General features: G+C 37.1%; 1 protein-coding gene across 1 annotated transcript in view; it reads left to right on the forward strand.

The window, feature by feature from the left end:
• Positions 1–784: 784 nt before the first annotated feature.
• Positions 785–22,096, forward strand: part of LOC137431800 (uncharacterized) — a 134,737-nt gene continuing 113,425 nt past the window's right edge. The window contains exon 1 of the mRNA XM_068123515.2: positions 785–837. Coding sequence (XP_067979616.2) covers positions 823–837 — 15 coding nt within the window. The 5' untranslated portion in view covers positions 785–822. The remainder of the gene's footprint in view (positions 838–22,096) is intronic.

The raw sequence follows: 22,096 nt of genomic DNA on the forward strand, positions 1-22,096 counted from the left end.
CAAGTGGAGACGTCTCAATTAGGAATTTTAGTTTACCTCACCTTTCGTTGACTTTTACATTACTGTAAATAAATATATATTTTTGGAATTTTACTTTTGTGTCTTGTTTTGTTTCTTTGTTCTGTGGGTTCGGATTAACCCCGTGTCTTCCCGATCAGATAAGGCTTCGAACCTTCCCACGCACACGAAAAGATAATCCCGCCAAAAGATAATCGTTTCATCAGAACCGCTTAACTGACGGATGCGAAACTTCATACTTATGATCGATTAGCCATGGGGATCATATTTTGATTTTTTTTCATGTTTACCTTCATTGATGCAATTTTGTCTCAATATGCACAAAGCATTCTAGTTCATTAACACATTCTAGTTCATTAATGCATTCTAATTCATGAAGGAAGGCAAGTCCAGGTCGTGCACAGCCAGGCAAAGCGACACGATTCAGCCATCACCCCACCTGTATTTCTAGAGTGGGAGACGGACAAAGTTTCCAATGCAGATGTGGGAGAAAGATGGAAGTTTCAGACTCAAAACTTCTACCCTTTTCAGCGTCCACAAAACATCAGTTGTCCTAACAAATTAGAACAACAAAAGAAGCGTTGACGCATTAAATAAAATACCGTCAACTGGCGTGTGTGTGATTCAGCTTTCAATTTGGCCACGATTATGCAGAAAACAAACGTTACGCACAATAGAACGTTTTGCAGACAACGTAAGATGACTCTTCAGCCTCGGGCGAGACGCATATGATTCGCCTGAAAACATGCGCAGATATACATACATAACGTTGTGCGTGTTCAAACGTTCGCTTTCAATTCGTGGATGCTGCTGCAGAAGGTAGGCTCGTGTATTTGCTTATCTGTAGGTTTTTTGGAATGGCAGTATTTATTTTTGTAATTTTTAATACCTCCGCAACCAAAGGTGGATGGAGGTGGGTTTTCACCCCTGTGTTTGTCTGTCCGTTTGTCCGTGAACAAAATATCTCAAAAAGTTGTGGAGGGATGCGGACGAAATTTGACAGAGATGTAGCGTATGTGACAAGGACGAAATGATTCGATTTTGGTGAAGATCCGGATTCGGATCCGCCTAGTATAATTTTTAAAGTGATTCTTCCCCATTAGAAGATTGGGCCAAAAACGATACATAGCAGGATATCTCAAAAAGTTGTGGATGGATTTGGACGAAACCTGGTGGACCGATTTGGTGTCTGACAAGGAGAGATAGATTCCATTTTGGTGAACATCTGAATATGGATTTGGATATGAGAATTATTTAATTTTTTAAGCGATTCTTCACCATCGGGGGATAGAGCCAAAAACGATACATAGCAGGATATCTCAAAAAGTTATTGATGGATTTGGACGAAACCTGGTGGAGAGGTTAGGTGTGGGACAAGGACGAATCGATTCCATTTTGGTTAAGATCTGAATATGGATTCGGATATGAGAATTATTTAATTTTTTAAAGTGATTCTTCACCATTGGGAGATCGGGCCAAAACGATACATAGCAGGATATCTCAAAAAGTTATTGATGGATTTGGACGAAACTTGTTGGACAGGTTGTGTGTGGGACAAGGACGAATCGATTCAATATTTGTGAACATCCGGATCCGGATACAGCTAGTATAATTTTTAAAGTGATTCTTCACAATTGAGTGATTATGGCCAACCAGGTGGAGGTATGCTCACTACTGAGTGCCGTTCTAGTTATTTTTATTTATCTTAACCAGCCCCGGTGGTGTACTAGTTAGAGCACCTTCTCCGAGTCCAGAGTAGTTAGAGCACCTTCTCCGAGTCCGGGTTAGAGCACCTTCTCCGAGTCCGGAAAAGTCGGTGGTTCGAATCTCGACCGAGTCATACCACAGACTTTATTTTTTAAATGCTAGCGCACGAACAAACAGCCATAGGTTGGCAACCATTGCGCCGACTTGATAGGTCTAATGGCCTCTTCCTGTGTTGACGTTTCTTGAAAGGAAACTCGTTTATTTAACCCAAACAAAAGTGTATCATTTAAGTGAAATGAGAATGAGCGACGTCATTCCATCAGCTTTGTTTAATAATTCCATCATTGCGAAGTTACTTGTTGACATTACTACCTCCACCACCAATAAAAGGTCGACAGTGGAGGTTGTTTTCAACCCTGTCTGTCTGTCTGTCTGTCTATCTGTTTGTCAGTCGCCTACAGGTCACAATTTTAAACCGATCTTTACGAAACCTCACTGAATGATAGATTTGACCATAAGGAAGAAGCCTATTGATTTTGAGGTCAAAAGGTCAACATAGACCAAAGGGCAAAAACTTTGTCAAATTTCTAAAATCCTAATTTTTCACCGATTGACTTGCAATTTGAAGAGGATTTGCATATCCGGTCACTGAATTTAACCACCAATTATTTTGAGGTCTAAAGATGAAAAGGTCAACAAAGGCCAAATCTTTACAATCGTCAATTTTCATCCCATTGACTTGAAATTTGAAGAGGATTTGCAGACTTGATCTTTGACCGACTTGACTTGATCATTGAATTCAACCACCAATAATTATTTATGTCAACATGCGCCAAAAGGTCAGTATAGGCCAAAGGTCAACAACATAGGTTAATTTCTAAAATCCTCAATTTTCATCTGATTCACTTAAAATTTCAAGAGGATTTGCAGACTTGATCATTGAATTCAATCACCAATAATTATTTAGGTCAACATGTGTCAAAAGGTCAGCATAGGCCAAAGGTCAACAACTTAGGTTAATTTCTAAAATCCTCAATTTTCATCTGATTCACTTTAAATTTCAAGAGGATTTGCAGACTTGATCATTGAATTCAATCACCAATAATTATTTAGGTCAACATGTGTCAAAAGGTCAGCAAAGGCCAAAGGTCAACAACTTAGGTTAATTTCTAAAATCCTCAATTTTCATCTGATTCACTTTAAATTTCAAGAGGTTTTGCAGACTTGATCATTGAATTCAACCACCAACTAGAACGCCACTCAGTAGAGCGCGTACTCCCGCCGTGGGTCAAGTTGGAATAGTACGATTTCACAAAAGTTTGAGGGAGTAGTTCAGTGACAACACAAGACAAGACAACACAAGACAGACACTGCACAGAGAGACAATAACAACAACAACAGGCATTTTAAGGCCATTTTCCCTGCAAGAGCGGGGGTTAGCCCCGCTGCACTGCACAGATATATATATATATATATATATATATATATATATATATATATATATATATATATATATATATATGTATATATATATATACATATATATACATATATATATATATATATGTATATATATATATATATATATATATATATATATATATATATATATATATATATATATATACATACATATATACATACATATATAGAATATATAGAAGATTAAAAACACCTCACAGACACAAAACACGAAATAAAATAAAAATTCACAGCCACGAAACATGAAATTAAAAACACCTCACAGCCACGAAACACATAATTAAAAACACATCACAGCCACAAAACACGAAATTAAAAACACCTCACAGCCACGAAACACATAATTAAAAACACATCACAGCCACAAAACACGTAATTAAAAACACCTCACAGCCACGAAACACAAAATTAAAAACACATCACAGCCACGAAACACGAAATTAAAAACACATCACAGCCACAAAACACGAAATTAAAAACACTTCACAGCCACGAAATTAAAAACACATCACAGCCACAAAACACGTAATTAAAAACACCTCACAGCCACGAAACACGTAATTAAAAACACATCACAGCCACAAAACACGTAATTAAAAACACCTCACAGCCACAAAACACGTAATTAAAAACACCTCACAGCCACAAAACACGTAATTAAAAACACATCACAGCCACAAAACACGTAATTAAAAACACCTCACAGCCACAAAACACGTAATTAAAAACACCTCACAGCCACAAAACACGTAATTAAAAACACATCACAGCCACAAAACACGTAATTAAAAACACCTCACAGCCACGAAACACGTAATTAAAAACACCTCACAGCCACAAAACACGTACTTAAAAACACCTCACAGCCACAAAACACGAAATTAAAAACACTTCACAGCCACGAAACACGAAATTAAAAACACTTCACAGCCACGAAACACGAAATTAAAACCACTTCACAGCCACGAAATTAAAAACACCTCACAGCCACAAAACGTAATTAAAAACACCTCACAGCCACGAAATTAAAAACACCTCACAGCCACAAAACGTAATTAAAAACACCTCACAGCCACGAAATTAAAAACACATCACAGCCACAAAACGTAATTAAAAACACCTCACAGCCACGAAATTAAAAACACATCACAGCCACGAAACACGAAATTAAAAACACTTCACAGCCACGAAATTAAAAACACATCACAGCCACGAAACACGAAATTAAAAACACTTCACAGCCACGAAATTAAAAACACATCACAGCCACGAAACATGAAATTTAAAACACTTCACAGCCACGAAATTAAAAACACCTCACAGCCACAAAACGTAATTAAAAACACCTCACAGCCACGAAATTAAAAACACATCACAGCCACAAAACGTAATTAAAAACACCTCACAGCCACGAAATTAAAAACACATCACAGCCACAAAACGTAATTAAAAACACCTCACAGCCACGAAATTAAAAACACATCACAGCCACGAAACACGAAATTAAAAACACCTCACAGCCACGAAATTAAAAAACACTTCACAGCCACGAAACACGAAATTAAAAACACCTCACAGCCACGAAATTAAAAACACCTCACAGCCACGAAACACGAAATTAAAAACACTTCACAGCCACGAAATTAAAAACACTTCACAGCCACAAAACGTAATTAAAAACACCTCACAGCCACAAAATTAAAAACACATCACAGCCACAAAACACGTAATTAAAAACACTTCACAGCCACGAAATTAAAAACACCTCACAGCCACAAAACGTAATTAAAAACACCTCACAGCCACGAAATTAAAAACACATCACAGCCACAAAACGTAATTAAAAACACCTCACAGCCACGAAATTAAAAACACCTCACAGCCACGAAACACGTAATTAAAAACACCTCGCAGCCACGAAATTAAAAACACATCACAGCCACAAAACATGTAATTAAAAACACCTCACAGCCACGAAATTAAAAACACATCACAGCCACAAAACACATAATTAAAAACACCTCACAGCCACGAAATTAAAAACACCTCACAGCCACGAAATTAAAAACACCTCACAGACACAAAACACGAAATTAAAAATAAATTCACAGCCACGAAACATGAAATTAAAAACACCTCACAGCCACGAAACACGAAATTAAAAACACCTCACAGCCACGAAACACATAATTAAAAACACCTCACAGCCACGAAACACGAAATTAAAAACACCTCACAGCCACGAAACACATAATTAAAAACACTTCACAGCCACAAAACACGAAATTAAAAACACTTCACAGCCACGAAATTAAAAACACATCACAGCCACAAAACATGTAATTAAAAATACCTCACAACCACGAAACACGAAAATAAAAACACTTCACAGCCACGAAATTAAAAACACCTTACAGCCACAAAACACGTAATTAAAAACACCTCACAGCCACGAAACACGAAATTAAAAACATCTCACAGCCACAAAACACGTATTTAAAAACACCTCACAGCCACGAAATTAAAAACACTTCACAGCCACGAAATTAAAAACACATCACAGCCACAAAACACATAATTAAAAACACCTCACAGCCACGAAACACGTAATTAAAAACACCTCACAGCCACAAAACACGTATTTAAAAACACCTCACAGCCACGAAATTAAAAACACTTCACAGCCACGAAATTAAAAACACATCACAGCCACAAAACACGTAATTAAAAACACCTCACAGCCACGAAACACGTAATTAAAAACACCTCACAGCCACAAAACACGTATTTAAAAACACCTCACAGCCACGAAATTAAAAACACTTCACAGCCACGAAATTAAAAACACATCACAGCCACAAAACACATAATTAAAAACACCTCACAGCCACAAAACACGAAATTAAAAACACTTCACAGCCACGAAACACGAAATTAAAAACACTTCACAGCCACGAAACACGAAATAAAAAACACCTCACAGCCACGAAACACAAAATTAAAAACACCTCACAGCCACGAAATTAAAAGCACCTTACAGCCACGAAACACGAAATTAAAAACACCTCACAGCCACAAAACACGAAATTAAAAACACCTCGCAGCCACAAAACACGAAATTAAAAACACCTCACAGCCACGAAACACGTAATTAAAAACACCTCACAGCCACAAAACACGAAATTAAAAACACTTCACAGCCACAAAACACGAAATTAAAAACACTTCACAGCCACGAAACACGAAATTAAAAACACCTCACAGCCACGAAATTAAAAACACCTCACAGCCACAAAACACGTAATTAAAAACACATCACAGCCACAAAACACGTAATTAAAAACACCTCACAGCCACAAAACACGTAATTAAAAACACCTCACAGCCACGAAACACGTAATTAAAAACACCTCTTAGCCACAAAACACGAAATTAAAAACACTTCACAGCCACAAAACACGAAATTAAAAACACTTCACAGCCACGAAACACGAAATTAAAAACACCTCACAGCCACAAAACACGAAATTTAAAAAAAATTCACAGCCACGAAACATGAAATTTAAAACACCTCACAGCCACGAAACACGTAATTAAAAACACTTCACAGCCACAAAGCACGAAATTAAAAACACCTCACAGCCACGAAACACGAAATTAAAAACACCTCACAGCCACGAAACACGTAATTAAAAACACCTCACAGCCACGAAATTAAAAACACCTCACAGCCACGAAACATGAAATTTAAAACACCTCACAGCCACGAAACACGAAATTTAAAACACCTCACAGCCACAAAACACGAAATTAAAAACACTTCACAGCCACGAAATTAAAAACACATCACAGCCACAAAACACGAAATTAAAAACACTTCACAGCCACGAAATTAAAAACACATCACAGCCACAAAACACGAAATTAAAAACACCTCACAGCCACGAAACACGTAATTAAAAACACCTCACAGCCATGAAATTAAAAACACATCACAGCCACAAAACACGAAATTAAAAACACCTCACAGCCACGAAACATGTAATTAAAAACACCTCACAGCCACAAAACACGTAATTAAAAACACCTCACAGCCACGAAATTAAAAACACCTCACAGCCACGAAACACGAAATTAAAAACACTTCACAGCCACGAAATTAAAAACACTTCACAGCCACAAAACGTAATTAAAAACACCTCACAGCCACAAAATTAAAAACACATCACAGCCACAAAACACGTAATTAAAAACACTTCACAGCCACGAAATTAAAAACACCTCACAGCCACAAAACGTAATTAAAAACACCTCACAGCCACGAAATTAAAAACACATCACAGCCACAAAAGGTAATTAAAAACACCTCACAGCCACGAAATTAAAAACACCTCACAGCCACGAAACACGTAATTAAAAACACCTCGCAGCCACGAAATTAAAAACACATCACAGCCACAAAACATGTAATTAAAAACACCTCACAGCCACGAAATTAAAAACACATCACAGCCACAAAACACATAATTAAAAACACCTCACAGCCACGAAATTAAAAACACCTCACAGACACGAAATTAAAAACACCTCACAGACACAAAACACGAAATTAAAAATAAATTCACAGCCACGAAACATGAAATTAAAAACACCTCACAGCCACGAAACACGAAATTAAAAACACCTCACAGCCACGAAACACATAATTAAAAACACCTCACAGCCACGAAACACGAAATTAAAAACACCTCACAGCCACGAAACACATAATTAAAAACACTTCACAGCCACAAAACACGAAATTAAAAACACTTCACAGCCACAAAATTAAAAACACATCACAGCCACAAAACATGTAATTAAAAACACCTCACAACCACGAAACACGAAATTAAAAACACTTCACAGCCACGAAATTAAAAACACCTTACAGCCACAAAACACGTAATTAAAAACACCTCACAGCCACGAAACACGAAATTAAAAACATCTCACAGCCACAAAACACGTATTTAAAAACACCTCACAGCCACGAAATTAAAAACACTTCACAGCCACGAAATTAAAAACACATCACAGCCACAAAACACATAATTAAAAACACCTCACAGCCACGAAACACGTAATTAAAAACACCTCACAGCCACAAAACACGTATTTAAAAACACCTCACAGCCACGAAATTAAAAACACTTCACAGCCACGAAATTAAAAACACATCACAGCCACAAAACACGTAATTAAAAACACCTCACAGCCACGAAACACGTAATTAAAAACACCTCACAGCCACAAAACACGTATTTAAAAACACCTCACAGCCACGAAATTAAAAACACTTCACAGCCACGAAATTAAAAACACATCACAGCCACAAAACACATAATTAAAAACACCTCACAGCCACAAAACACGAAATTAAAAACACTTCACAGCCACAAAACACGAAATTAAAAACACTTCACAGCCACGAAACACGAAATTAAAAACACCTCACAGCCACAAAACACGAAATTTAAAAAAAATTCACAGCCACGAAACATGAAATTTAAAACACCTCACAGCCACGAAACACGTAATTAAAAACACTTCACAGCCACAAAACACGAAATTAAAAACACCTCACAGCCACGAAACACGAAATTAAAAACACCTCACAGCCACGAAACACGTAATTAAAAACACCTCACAGCCACGAAATTAAAAACACCTCACAGCCACGAAACATGAAATTTAAAACACCTCACAGCCACGAAACACGAAATTTAAAACACCTCACAGCCACGAAACACGTAATTAAAAACACCTCACAGCCACAAAACACGAAATTAAAAACACTTCACAGCCACGAAATTAAAAACACATCACAGCCACAAAACACGAAATTAAAAACACTTCACAGCCACGAAATTAAAAACACATCACAGCCACAAAACACGAAATTAAAAACACCTCACAGCCACGAAACACGTAATTAAAAACACCTCACAGCCATGAAATTAAAAACACATCACAGCCACAAAACACGAAATTAAAAACACCTCACAGCCACGAAACATGTAATTAAAAACACCTCACAGCCACAAAACACGTAATTAAAAACACCTCACAGCCACGAAATTAAAAACACATCACAGCCACAAAACGTAATTAAAAACACCTCACAGCCACGAAATTAAAAACACATCACAGCCACAAAACACATAATTTAAAACACCTCACAGCCATGAAATTAAAAACACATCACACCCACAAAACACGAAATTAAAAACGCATCACAGCCACAAAACACGTAAGTAAAAACACCTCACAGCCACGAAACACGTAATTAAAAACACCTCACAGCCACAAAACACTAAATAAAAAACACTTCACAGCCACGAAACACGAAATTAAAAACACTTCACAGCCACGAAACACTAAATTAAAAACACCTCACAGCCACAAAACACGAAATTAAAAAACACTTCACAGCCACGAAACATGAAATTTAAAACACCTCACAGCCACGAAATTAAAAACACCTCACAGCCACGAAACACGAAATTAAAACCACTTCACAGCCACGAAATTAAAAACACCTCACAGCCACAAAACGTAATTAAAAACACCTCACAGCCACGAAATTAAAAACACATCACAGCCACAAAACGTAATTAAAAACACCTCACAGCCACGAAATTAAAAACACATCACAGCCACAAAACACGTAATTAAAAACACCTCACAGCCACGAAATTAAAAAACACTTCACAGCCACGAAACACGAAATTAAAAACACCTCACAGCCACGAAATTAAAAACACTTCACAGCCACAAAACGTAATTAAAAACACTTCACAGACACGAAATTAAAAACACCTCACAGCCACAAAACGTAATTAAAAACACCTCACAGCCACGAAATTAAAAACACATCACAGCCACAAAACGTAATTAAAAACACCTCACAGCCACGAAATTAAAAACACCTCACAGCCATGAAACACGTAATTAAAAACACCTCGCAGCCACGAAATTAAAAACACATCACAGCCACAAAACATGTAATTAAAAACACCTCACAGCCACGAAATTAAAAACACCTCAAAGCCACGAAATTAAAAACACCTCACAGACACAAAACACGAAATTAAAAATAAATTCACAGCCACGAAACATGAAATTAAAAACACCTCACAGCCACGAAACACGAAATTAAAAACACCTCACAGCCACGAAACACATAATTAAAAACACCTCACAGCCACGAAACACGAAATTAAAAACACCTCACAGCCACGAAACACATAATTAAAAACACTTCACAGCCACAAAACACGAAATTAAAAACACTTCACAGCCACGAAATGAAAAACACATCACAGCCACAAAACATGTAATTAAAAACACCTCACAACCACGAAACACGAAATTAAAAACACTTCACAGCCACGAAATTAAAAACACCTTACAGCCACAAAACACATAATTAAAAACACCTCACAGCCACGAAACACGAAATTAAAAACATCTCACAGCCACAAAACACGTACTTAAAAACACCTCACAGCCACGAAATTAAAAACACTTCACAGCCACGAAATTAAAAACACATCACAGCCACAAAACACATAATTAAAAACACCTCACAGCCACGAAACACGTAATTAAAAACACCTCACAGCCACAAAACACGTATTTAAAAACACCTCACAGCCACGAAATTAAAAACACTTCACAGCCACGAAATTAAAAACACATCACAGCCACAAAACACGTAATTAAAAACACCTCACAGCCACGAAACACGTAATTAAAAACACCTCACAGCCACGAAACACGTAATTAAAAACACCTCACAGCCACAAAACACGTATTTAAAAACACCTCACAGCCACGAAATTAAAAACACTTCACAGCCACGAAATTAAAAACACATCACAGCCACAAAACACATAATTAAAAACACCTCACAGCCACAAATCACGAAATTAAAAACACTTCACAGCCACGAAACACGAAATTAAAAACACTTCACAGCCACGAAACACGAAATTAAAAACACCTCACAGCCACGAAACACAAAATTAAAAACACCTCACAGCCACGAAATTAAAAGCACCTTACAGCCACGAAACACGAAATTAAAAACACCTCACAGCCACAAAACACGAAATTAAAAACACCTCGCAGCCACAAAACACGAAATTAAAAACACCTCACAGCCACGAAACACGTAATTAAAAACACCTCACAGCCACAAAACACGAAATTAAAAACACTTCACAGCCACAAAACACGTAATTAAAAACACTTCACAGCCACAAAACACGTAATTAAAAACACTTCACAGCCACGAAATTAAAAACACATCACAGCCACAAAACACATAATTAAAAACACCTCACAGCCACAAAACACGAAATTAAAAACACTTCACAGCCACGAAACACGAAATTAAAAACACTTCACAGCCACGAAACACGAAATTAAAAACACCTCACAGCCACGAAACACAAAATTAAAAACACCTCACAGCCACGAAATTAAAAGCACCTTACAGCCACGAAACACGAAATTAAAAACACCTCACAGCCACAAAACACGAAATTAAAAACACCTCGCAGCCACAAAACACGAAATTAAAAACACCTCACAGCCACGAAACACGTAATTAAAAACACCTCACAGCCACAAAACACGAAATTAAAAACACTTCACAGCCACAAAACACGAAATTAAAAACACTTCACAGCCACGAAACACGAAATTAAAAACACCTCACAGCCACGAAATTAAAAACACCTCACAGCCACAAAACACGTAATTAAAAACACATCACAGCCACAAAACACGTAATTAAAAACACCTCACAGCCACAAAACACGTAATTAAAAACACCTCACAGCCACGAAACACGTAATTAAAAACACCTCACAGCCACAAAACACGAAATTAAAAACACTTCACAGCCACAAAACACGAAATTAAAAACACTTCACAGCCACGAAACACGAAATTAAAAACACCTCACAGCCACAAAACACGAAATTTAAAAAAAATTTACAGCCACGAAACATGAAATTTAAAACACCTCACAGCCATGAAACACGAAATTAAAAACACTTCACAGCCACAAAACACGTAATTAAAAACACTTCACAGCCACAAAACATGTAATTAAAAACACCTCACAGCCACAAAACACGAAAGTAAAAACACTTCACAGCCACGAAACACGAAATTAAAAACACCTCACAGCCACGAAACACGAAATTAAAAACACCTCACAGCCACGAAACACGTAATTAAAAACACCTCACAGCCACGAAATTAAAAACACCTCACAGCCACGAAACATGAAATTTAAAACACCTCACAGCCACGAAACACGAAATTTAAAACACCTCACAGCCACGAAACACGTAATTAAAAACACCTCACAGCCACAAAACACGAAATTAAAAACACTTCACAGCCACGAAATTAAAAACACATCACAGCCACAAAACACGAAATTAAAAACACCTCACAGCCACGAAACATGTAATTAAAAACACCTCACAGCCACAAAACACGTAATTAAAAACACCTCACAGCCACGAAATTAAAAACACATCACAGCCACAAAACACGAAATTAAAAACACCTCACAGCCACGAAACACGTAATTAAAAACACCTTACAGCCATGAAATTAAAAACACATCACAGCCACAAAACACGAAATTAAAAACACCTCACAGCCACGAAACATGTAATTAAAAACACCTCACAGCCACAAAACACGTAATTAAAAACACCTCACAGCCACGAAATTAAAAACACATCACAGCCACAAAACGTAATTAAAAACACCTCACAGCCATGAAATTAAAAACACATCACAGCCACAAAACACATAATTTAAAACACCTCACAGCCATGAAATTAAAAACACATCACAGCCACAAAACACATAATTTAAAACACCTCACAGCCACAAAACACGAAATTAAAAACACATCACAGCCACAAAACACGTAAGTAAAAACACCTCACAGCCACGAAACACGTAATTAAAAACACCTCACAGCCACAAAACACATAATTTAAAACACATCACACCCACAAAACACGAAATTAAAAACACATCACAGCCACAAAACACGTAAGTAAAAACACCTCACAGCCACGAAACACGTAATTAAAAACACCTCACAGCCACAAAACACGAAATAAAAAACACTTCACAGCCACGAAACACGAAATTAAAAACACTTCACAGCCACGAAACACTAAATTAAAAACACCTCACAGCCACAAAACACGAAATTAAAAAACACTTCACAGCCACGAAACATGAAATTTAAAACACCTCACAGCCACGAAATTAAAAACACCTCACAGCCACGAAACACGAAATTAAAAACACTTCACAGCCACGAAATTAAAAACACCTCACAGCCACAAAACGTAATTAAAAACACCTCACAGCCACGAAATTAAAAACACATCACAGCCACAAAACACATAATTTAAAACACCTCACAGCCATGAAATTAAAAACACATCACAGCCACAAAACACATAATTTAAAACACCTCACAGCCACAAAACACGAAATTAAAAACACATCACAGCCACAAAACACGTAAGTAAAAACACCTCACAGCCACGAAACACGTAATTAAAAACACATCACAGCCACAAAACACATAATTTAAAACACATCACACCCACAAAACACGAAATTAAAAACACATCACAGCCACAAAACACGTAAGTAAAAACACCTCACAGCCACGAAACACGTAATTAAAAACACCTCACAGCCACAAAACACGAAATAAAAAACACTTCACAGCCACGAAACACGAAATTAAAAACACTTCACAGCCACGAAACGCTAAATTAAAAACACCTCACAGCCACAAAACACGAAATTAAAAAACACTTCACAGCCACGAAACATGAAATTTAAAACACCTCACAGCCACGAAATTAAAAACACCTCACAGCCACAAAACGTAATTAAAAACACCTCACAGCCACGAAATTAAAAACACCTCACAGCCACAAAACGTAATTAAAAACACCTCACAGCCACGAAATTAAAAAACACTTCACAGCCACGAAACACGAAATTAAAAACACCTCACAGCCACGAAATTAAAAACACCTCACAGCCACGAAACACGAAATTAAAAACACCTCACAGCCACGAAATTAAAAACACCTCACAGCCACGAAACACGAAATTAAAAACACTTCACAGCCACGAAATTAAAAACACCTCACAGCCACAAAACGTAATTAAAAACACCTCACAGCCACGAAATTGAAAACACATCACAGCCACAAAACGTAATTAAAAACACCTCACAGCCACGAAATTAAAAACACCTCACAGCCACGAAACACGTAATTAAAAACACCTCGCAGCCACGAAATTAAAAACACATCACAGCCACAAAACATGTAATTAAAAACACCTCACAGCCACGAAATTAAAAACACATCACAGCCACAAAACACATAATTAAAAACACCTCACAGCCACGAAATTAAAAACACCTCACAGCCACGAAATTAAAAACACCTCACAGACACAAAACACGAAATTAAAAATAAATTCACAGCCACGAAACATGAAATTAAAAACACCTCACAGCCACGAAACACGAAATTAAAAACACCTCACAGCCACGAAACACATAATTAAAAACACCTCACAGCCACGAAACACGAAATTAAAAACACCTCACAGCCACGAAACACATGATTAAAAACACTTCACAGCCACAAAACACGAAATTAAAAAGACCTCACAGCCACAAAACACGAAATTAAAAACACTTCACAGCCACGAAATTAAAAACACATCACAGCCACAAAACACATAATTAATAACACCTCACAGCCACGAAACACATAATTAAAAACACCCCACAGCCACGAAACACGTAATTAAAAACACCTCACAGCCATGAAATTAAAAACACATCACAGCCACAAAACACGAAATTAAAAACACCTCACAGCCACGAAACATGTAATTAAAAACACCTCACAGCCACAAAACACGTAATTAAAAACACCTCACAGCCACGAAATTAAAAACACATCACAGCCACAAAACGTAATTAAAAACACCTCACAGCCACGAAATTAAAAACACATCGCCGCCACTAAACACGCAATTAAAAACACCTCACAGCCACAAAACACGTAATTTAAAACACCTCACAGCCATGAAATTAAAAACACATCACACCCACAAAACACGAAATTAAAAACACATCACAGCCACAAAACACGTAAGTAAAAACACCTCACAGCCACGAAACACGAAATTAAAAACACCTCACAGCCACAAAACACGAAATAAAAAACACTTCACAGCCACGAAACACGAAATTAAAAACACTTCACAGCCACGAAACACTAAATTAAAAACACCTCACAGCCACAAAACACGAAATTAAAAAACACTTCACAGCCACGAAACATGAAATTTAAAACACCTCACAGCCACGAAATTAAAAACACCTCACAGCCACGAAACACGAAATTAAAAACACTTCACAGCCACGAAATTAAAAACACCTCACAGCCACAAAACGTAATTAAAAACACCTCACAGCCACGAAATTAAAAACACATCACAGCCACAAAACGTAATTAAAAACACCTCACAGCCACGAAATTAAAAACACATCACAGCCACAAAACGTAATTAAAAACACCTCACAGCCACAAAACACGTAATTAAAAACACCTCACAGCCACGAAATTAAAAAACACTTCACAGCCACGAAATACGAAATTAAAAACACCTCACAGCCACGAAATTAAAAACACCTCACAGCCACGAAACACGAAATTAAAAACACCTCACAGCCACGAAATTAAAAACACCTCACAGCCACGAAACACGAAATTAAAAACACTTCACAGCCACGAAATTAAAAACACCTCACAGCCACAAAACGTAATTAAAAACACCTCACAGCCACAAAATTAAAAACACATCACAGCCACAAAACACGTAATTAAAAACACTTCACAGCCACGAAATTAAAAACACCTCACAGCCACAAAACGTAATTAAAAACACCTCACAGCCACGAAATTAAAAACACATCACAGCCACAAAACGTAATTAAAAACACCTCACAGCCACGAAATTAAAAACACCTCACAGCCACGAAACACGTAATTAAAAACAGCTCGCAGCCACGAAATTAAAAACACATCACAGCCACAAAACATGTAATTAAAAACATCTCACAGCCACGAAATTAAAAACACATGACAGCCACAAAACACATAATTAAAAACACCTCACAGCCACGAAATTAAAAACACCTCACAGCCACGAAATTAAAAACACCTCACAGACACAAAACACGAAATTAAAAATAAATTCACAGCCACGAAACATGAAATTAAAAACACCTCACAGCCACGAAACACGAAATTAAAAACACCTCACAGCCACGAAACACGTAATTAAAAACACCTCACAGCCACGAAACACGTAATTAAAAACACCTCACAGCCACGAAACACGTAATTAAAAACACCTCACAGCCACGAAACACATGATTAAAAACACTTCACAGCCACAAAACACGAAATTAAAAAGACCTCACAGCCACAAAACACGAAATTAAAAACACTTCACAGCCACGAAATTAAAAACACATCACAGCCACAAAACATGTAATTAAAAACACCTCACAGCCACGAAACACGAAATTAAAAACACTTCACAGCCACGAAATTAAAAACACCTTACAGCCACAAAACACGTAATTAAAAACACCTCACAGCCACGAAACACGTAATTAAAAACATCTCACAGCCACAAAACACGTATTTAAAAACACCTCACAGCCACGAAATTAAAAACACTTCACAGCCACGAAATTAAAAACACATCACAGCCACAAAACACATAATTAAAAACACCTCACAGCCACGAAACACATAATTAAAAACACCTCACAGCCACAAAACACGTATTTAAAAACACCTCACAGCCACGAAATTAAAAACACTTCACAGCCACGAAATTAAAAACACATCACAGCCACTAAACACGTAATTAAAAACACCTCACAGCCACGAAACACGTAATTAAAAACACCTCACAGCCCCAAAACACGTATTTAAAAACACCTCACAGCCACGAAATTAAAAACACTTCACAGCCACAAAACACATAATTAAAAACACCTCACAGCCACGAAATTAAAAACACATCACAGCCACAAAACACGTAATTAAAAACACATCACAGCCACAAAACACGAAATTAAAAACACTTCACAGCCACGAAATTAAAAACACCCCACAGCCATGAAACACGAAATTAAAAACACTTCACAGCCACGAAATTAAAAACACATCACAGCCACAAAACACGTAATTAAAAACACATCACAGCCACAAAACACGAAATTAAAAACACTTCACAGCCACGAAATTAAAAACACCCCACAGCCATGAAACACGAAATTAAAAACACTTCACAGCCACGAAATTAAAAACACCTCACAGCCACAAAACGTAATTAAAAACACCTCACAGCCACAAAATTAAAAACACATCACAGCCACAAAATTAAAAACACCTCACAGCCACAAAACACGTAATTAAAAACACTTCACAGCCACGAAATTAAAAACACATCACAGCCACAAAACGTAATTAAAAACACCTCACAGCCACAAAATTAAAAACACCTCACAGCCACAAAACACGTAATTAAAAACACTTCACAGCCACGAAATTAAAAACACATCACAGCCACAAAACGTAATTAAAAACACCTCACAGCCACGAAATTAAAAACACCTCACAGCCACGAAACACGTAATTAAAAACACCTCGCAGCCACGAAATTAAAAACACATCACAGCCACAAAACACGTAATTAAAAACACCTCGCAGCCACGAAATTAAAAACACATCACAGCCACGAAACACGTAATTAAAAACACCTCGCAGCCACGAAATTAAAAACACATCACAGCCACAAAACACATAATTAAAAACACCTCACAGCCACGAAACACGTAATTAAAAACACCTCACAGCCACAAAACACGTATTTAAAAACACCTCACAGCCACGAAATTAAAAACACTTCACAGCCACGAAATTAAAAACACATCACAGCCACAAAACACGTAATTAAAAACACCTCACAGCCACGAAACACGTAATTAAAAACACCTCACAGCCACGAAACACGTAATTAAAAACACCTCACAGCCACAAAACACGTATTTAAAAACACCTCACAGCCACGAAATTAAAAACACTTCACAGCCACGAAATTAAAAACACATCACAGCCACAAAACACATAATTAAAAACACCTCACAGCCACAAATCACGAAATTAAAAACACTTCACAGCCACGAAACACGAAATTAAAAACACTTCACAGCCACGAAACACGAAATTAAAAACACCTCACAGCCACGAAACACAAAATTAAAAACACCTCACAGCCACGAAATTAAAAGCACCTTACAGCCACGAAACACGAAATTAAAAACACCTCACAGCCACAAAACACGAAATTAAAAACACCTCGCAGCCACAAAACACGAAATTAAAAACACCTCACAGCCACGAAACACGTAATTAAAAACACCTCACAGCCACAAAACACGAAATTAAAAACACTTCACAGCCACAAAACACGAAATTAAAAACACTTCACAGCCACGAAACACGAAATTAAAAACACCTCACAGCCACGAAATTAAAAACACCTCACAGCCACAAAACACGTAATTAAAAACACATCACAGCCACAAAACACGTAATTAAAAACACCTCACAGCCACAAAACACGTAATTAAAAACACCTCACAGCCACGAAACACGTAATTAAAAACACCTCACAGCCACAAAACACGAAATTAAAAACACTTCACAGCCACAAAACACGAAATTAAAAACACTTCACAGCCACGAAACACGAAATTAAAAACACCTCACAGCCACAAAACACGAAATTTAAAAAAAATTCACAGCCACGAAACATGAAATTTAAAACACCTCACAGCCATGAAACACGAAATTAAAAACACTTCACAGCCACAAAACACGTAATTAAAAACACATCACAGCCACAAAACACGTAATTAAAAACACCTCACAGCCACGAAACACGTAATTAAAAACACCTCACAGCCACAAAACACGTATTTAAAAACACCTCACAGCCACGAAATTAAAAACACTTCACAGCCACGAAATTAAAAACACATCACAGCCACAAAACACATAATTAAAAACACCTCACAGCCACAAAACACGAAATTAAAAACACTTCACAGCCACGAAACACGAAATTAAAAACACTTCACAGCCACGAAACACGAAATTAAAAACACCTCACAGCCACGAAACACAAAATTAAAAACACCTCACAGCCACGAAATTAAAAGCACCTTACAGCCACGAAACACGAAATTAAAAACACCTCACAGCCACAAAACACGAAATTAAAAACACCTCGCAGCCACAAAACACGAAATTAAAAACACCTCACAGCCACGAAACACGTAATTAAAAACACCTCACAGCCACAAAACACGAAATTAAAAACACTTCACAGCCACAAAACACGAAATTAAAAACACTTCACAGCCACGAAACACGAAATTAAAAACACCTCACAGCCACGAAATTAAAAACACCTCACAGCCACAAAACACGTAATTAAAAACACATCACAGCCACAAAACACGTAATTAAAAACACCTCACAGCCACAAAACACGTAATTAAAAACACATCACAGCCACGAAACACGTAATTAAAAACACCTCACAGCCACAAAACACGAAATTAAAAACACTTCACAGCCACAAAACACGAAATTAAAAACACTTCACAGCCACGAAACACGAAATTAAAAACACCTCACAGCCACAAAACACGAAATTTAAAAAAAATTTACAGCCACGAAACATGAAATTTAAAACACCTCACAGCCATGAAACACGAAATTAAAAACACTTCACAGCCACAAAACACGTAATTAAAAACACTTCACAGCCACAAAACATGTAATTAAAAACACCTCACAGCCACAAAACACGAAAGTAAAAACACTTCACAGCCACGAAACACGAAATTAAAAACACCTCACAGCCACGAAACACGAAATTAAAAACACCTCACAGCCTCGAAACACGTAATTAAAAACACCTCACAGCCACGAAATTAAAAACACCTCACAGCCACGAAACATGAAATTTAAAACACCTCACAGCCACGAAACACGAAATTTAAAACACCTCACAGCCACGAAACACGTAATTAAAAACACCTCACAGCCACAAAACACGAAATTAAAAACACTTCACAGCCACGAAATTAAAAACACATCACAGCCACAAAACACGAAATTAAAAACACCTCACAGCCACGAAACATGTAATTAAAAACACCTCACAGCCACAAAACACGTAATTAAAAACACCTCACAGCCACGAAATTAAAAACACATCACAGCCACAAAACACGAAATTAAAAACACCTCACAGCCACGAAACACGTAATTAAAAACACCTTACAGCCATGAAATTAAAAACACATCACAGCCACAAAACACGAAATTAAAAACACCTCACAGCCACGAAACATGTAATTAAAAACACCTCACAGCCACAAAACACGTAATTAAAAACACCTCACAGCCACGAAATTAAAAACACATCACAGCCACAAAACGTAATTAAAAACACCTCACAGCCATGAAATTAAAAACACATCACAGCCACAAAACACATAATTTAAAACACCTCACAGCCATGAAATTAAAAACACATCACAGCCACAAAACACATAATTTAAAACACCTCACAGCCACAAAACACGAAATTAAAAACACATCACAGCCACAAAACACGTAAGTAAAAACACCTCACAGCCACGAAACACGTAATTAAAAACACCTCACAGCCACAAAACACATAATTTAAAACACATCACACCCACAAAACACGAAATTAAAAACACATCACAGCCACAAAACACGTAAGTAAAAACACCTCACAGCCACGAAACACGTAATTAAAAACACCTCACAGCCACAAAACACGAAATAAAAAACACTTCACAGCCACGAACCACGAAATTAAAAACACTTCACAGCCACGAAACACTAAATTAAAAACACCTCACAGCCACAAAACACGAAATTAAAAAACACTTCACAGCCACGAAACATGAAATTTAAAACACCTCACAGCCACGAAATTAAAAACACCTCACAGCCACGAAACACGAAATTAAAAACACTTCACAGCCACGAAATTAAAAACACCTCACAGCCACAAAACGTAATTAAAAACACCTCACAGCCACGAAATTAAAAACACATCACAGCCACAAAACACATAATTTAAAACACCTCACAGCCATGAAATTAAAAACACATCACAGCCACAAAACACATAATTTAAAACACCTCACAGCCACAAAACACGAAATTAAAAACACATCACAGCCACAAAACACATAATTTAAAACACCTCACAGCCACAAAACACGAAATTAAAAACACATCACAGCCACAAAACACGTAAGTAAAAACACCTCACAGCCACGAAACACGTAATTAAAAACACATCACAGCCACAAAACACATAATTTAAAACACATCACACCCACAAAACACGAAATTAAAAACACATCACAGCCACAAAACACGTAAGTAAAAACACCTCACAGCCACGAAACACGTAATTAAAAACACCTCACAGCCACAAAACACGAAATAAAAAACACTTCACAGCCACGAAACACGAAATTAAAAACACTTCACAGCCACGAAACGCTAAATTAAAAACACCTCACAGCCACAAAACACGAAATTAAAAAACACTTCACAGC

This window comes from Myxine glutinosa, chromosome 7 (assembly GCF_964187855.1).
Source record: "Myxine glutinosa chromosome 7, kmMyxGlut1.1, whole genome shotgun sequence".
Classification (NCBI taxonomy): domain Eukaryota; kingdom Metazoa; phylum Chordata; class Myxini; order Myxiniformes; family Myxinidae; genus Myxine; species Myxine glutinosa.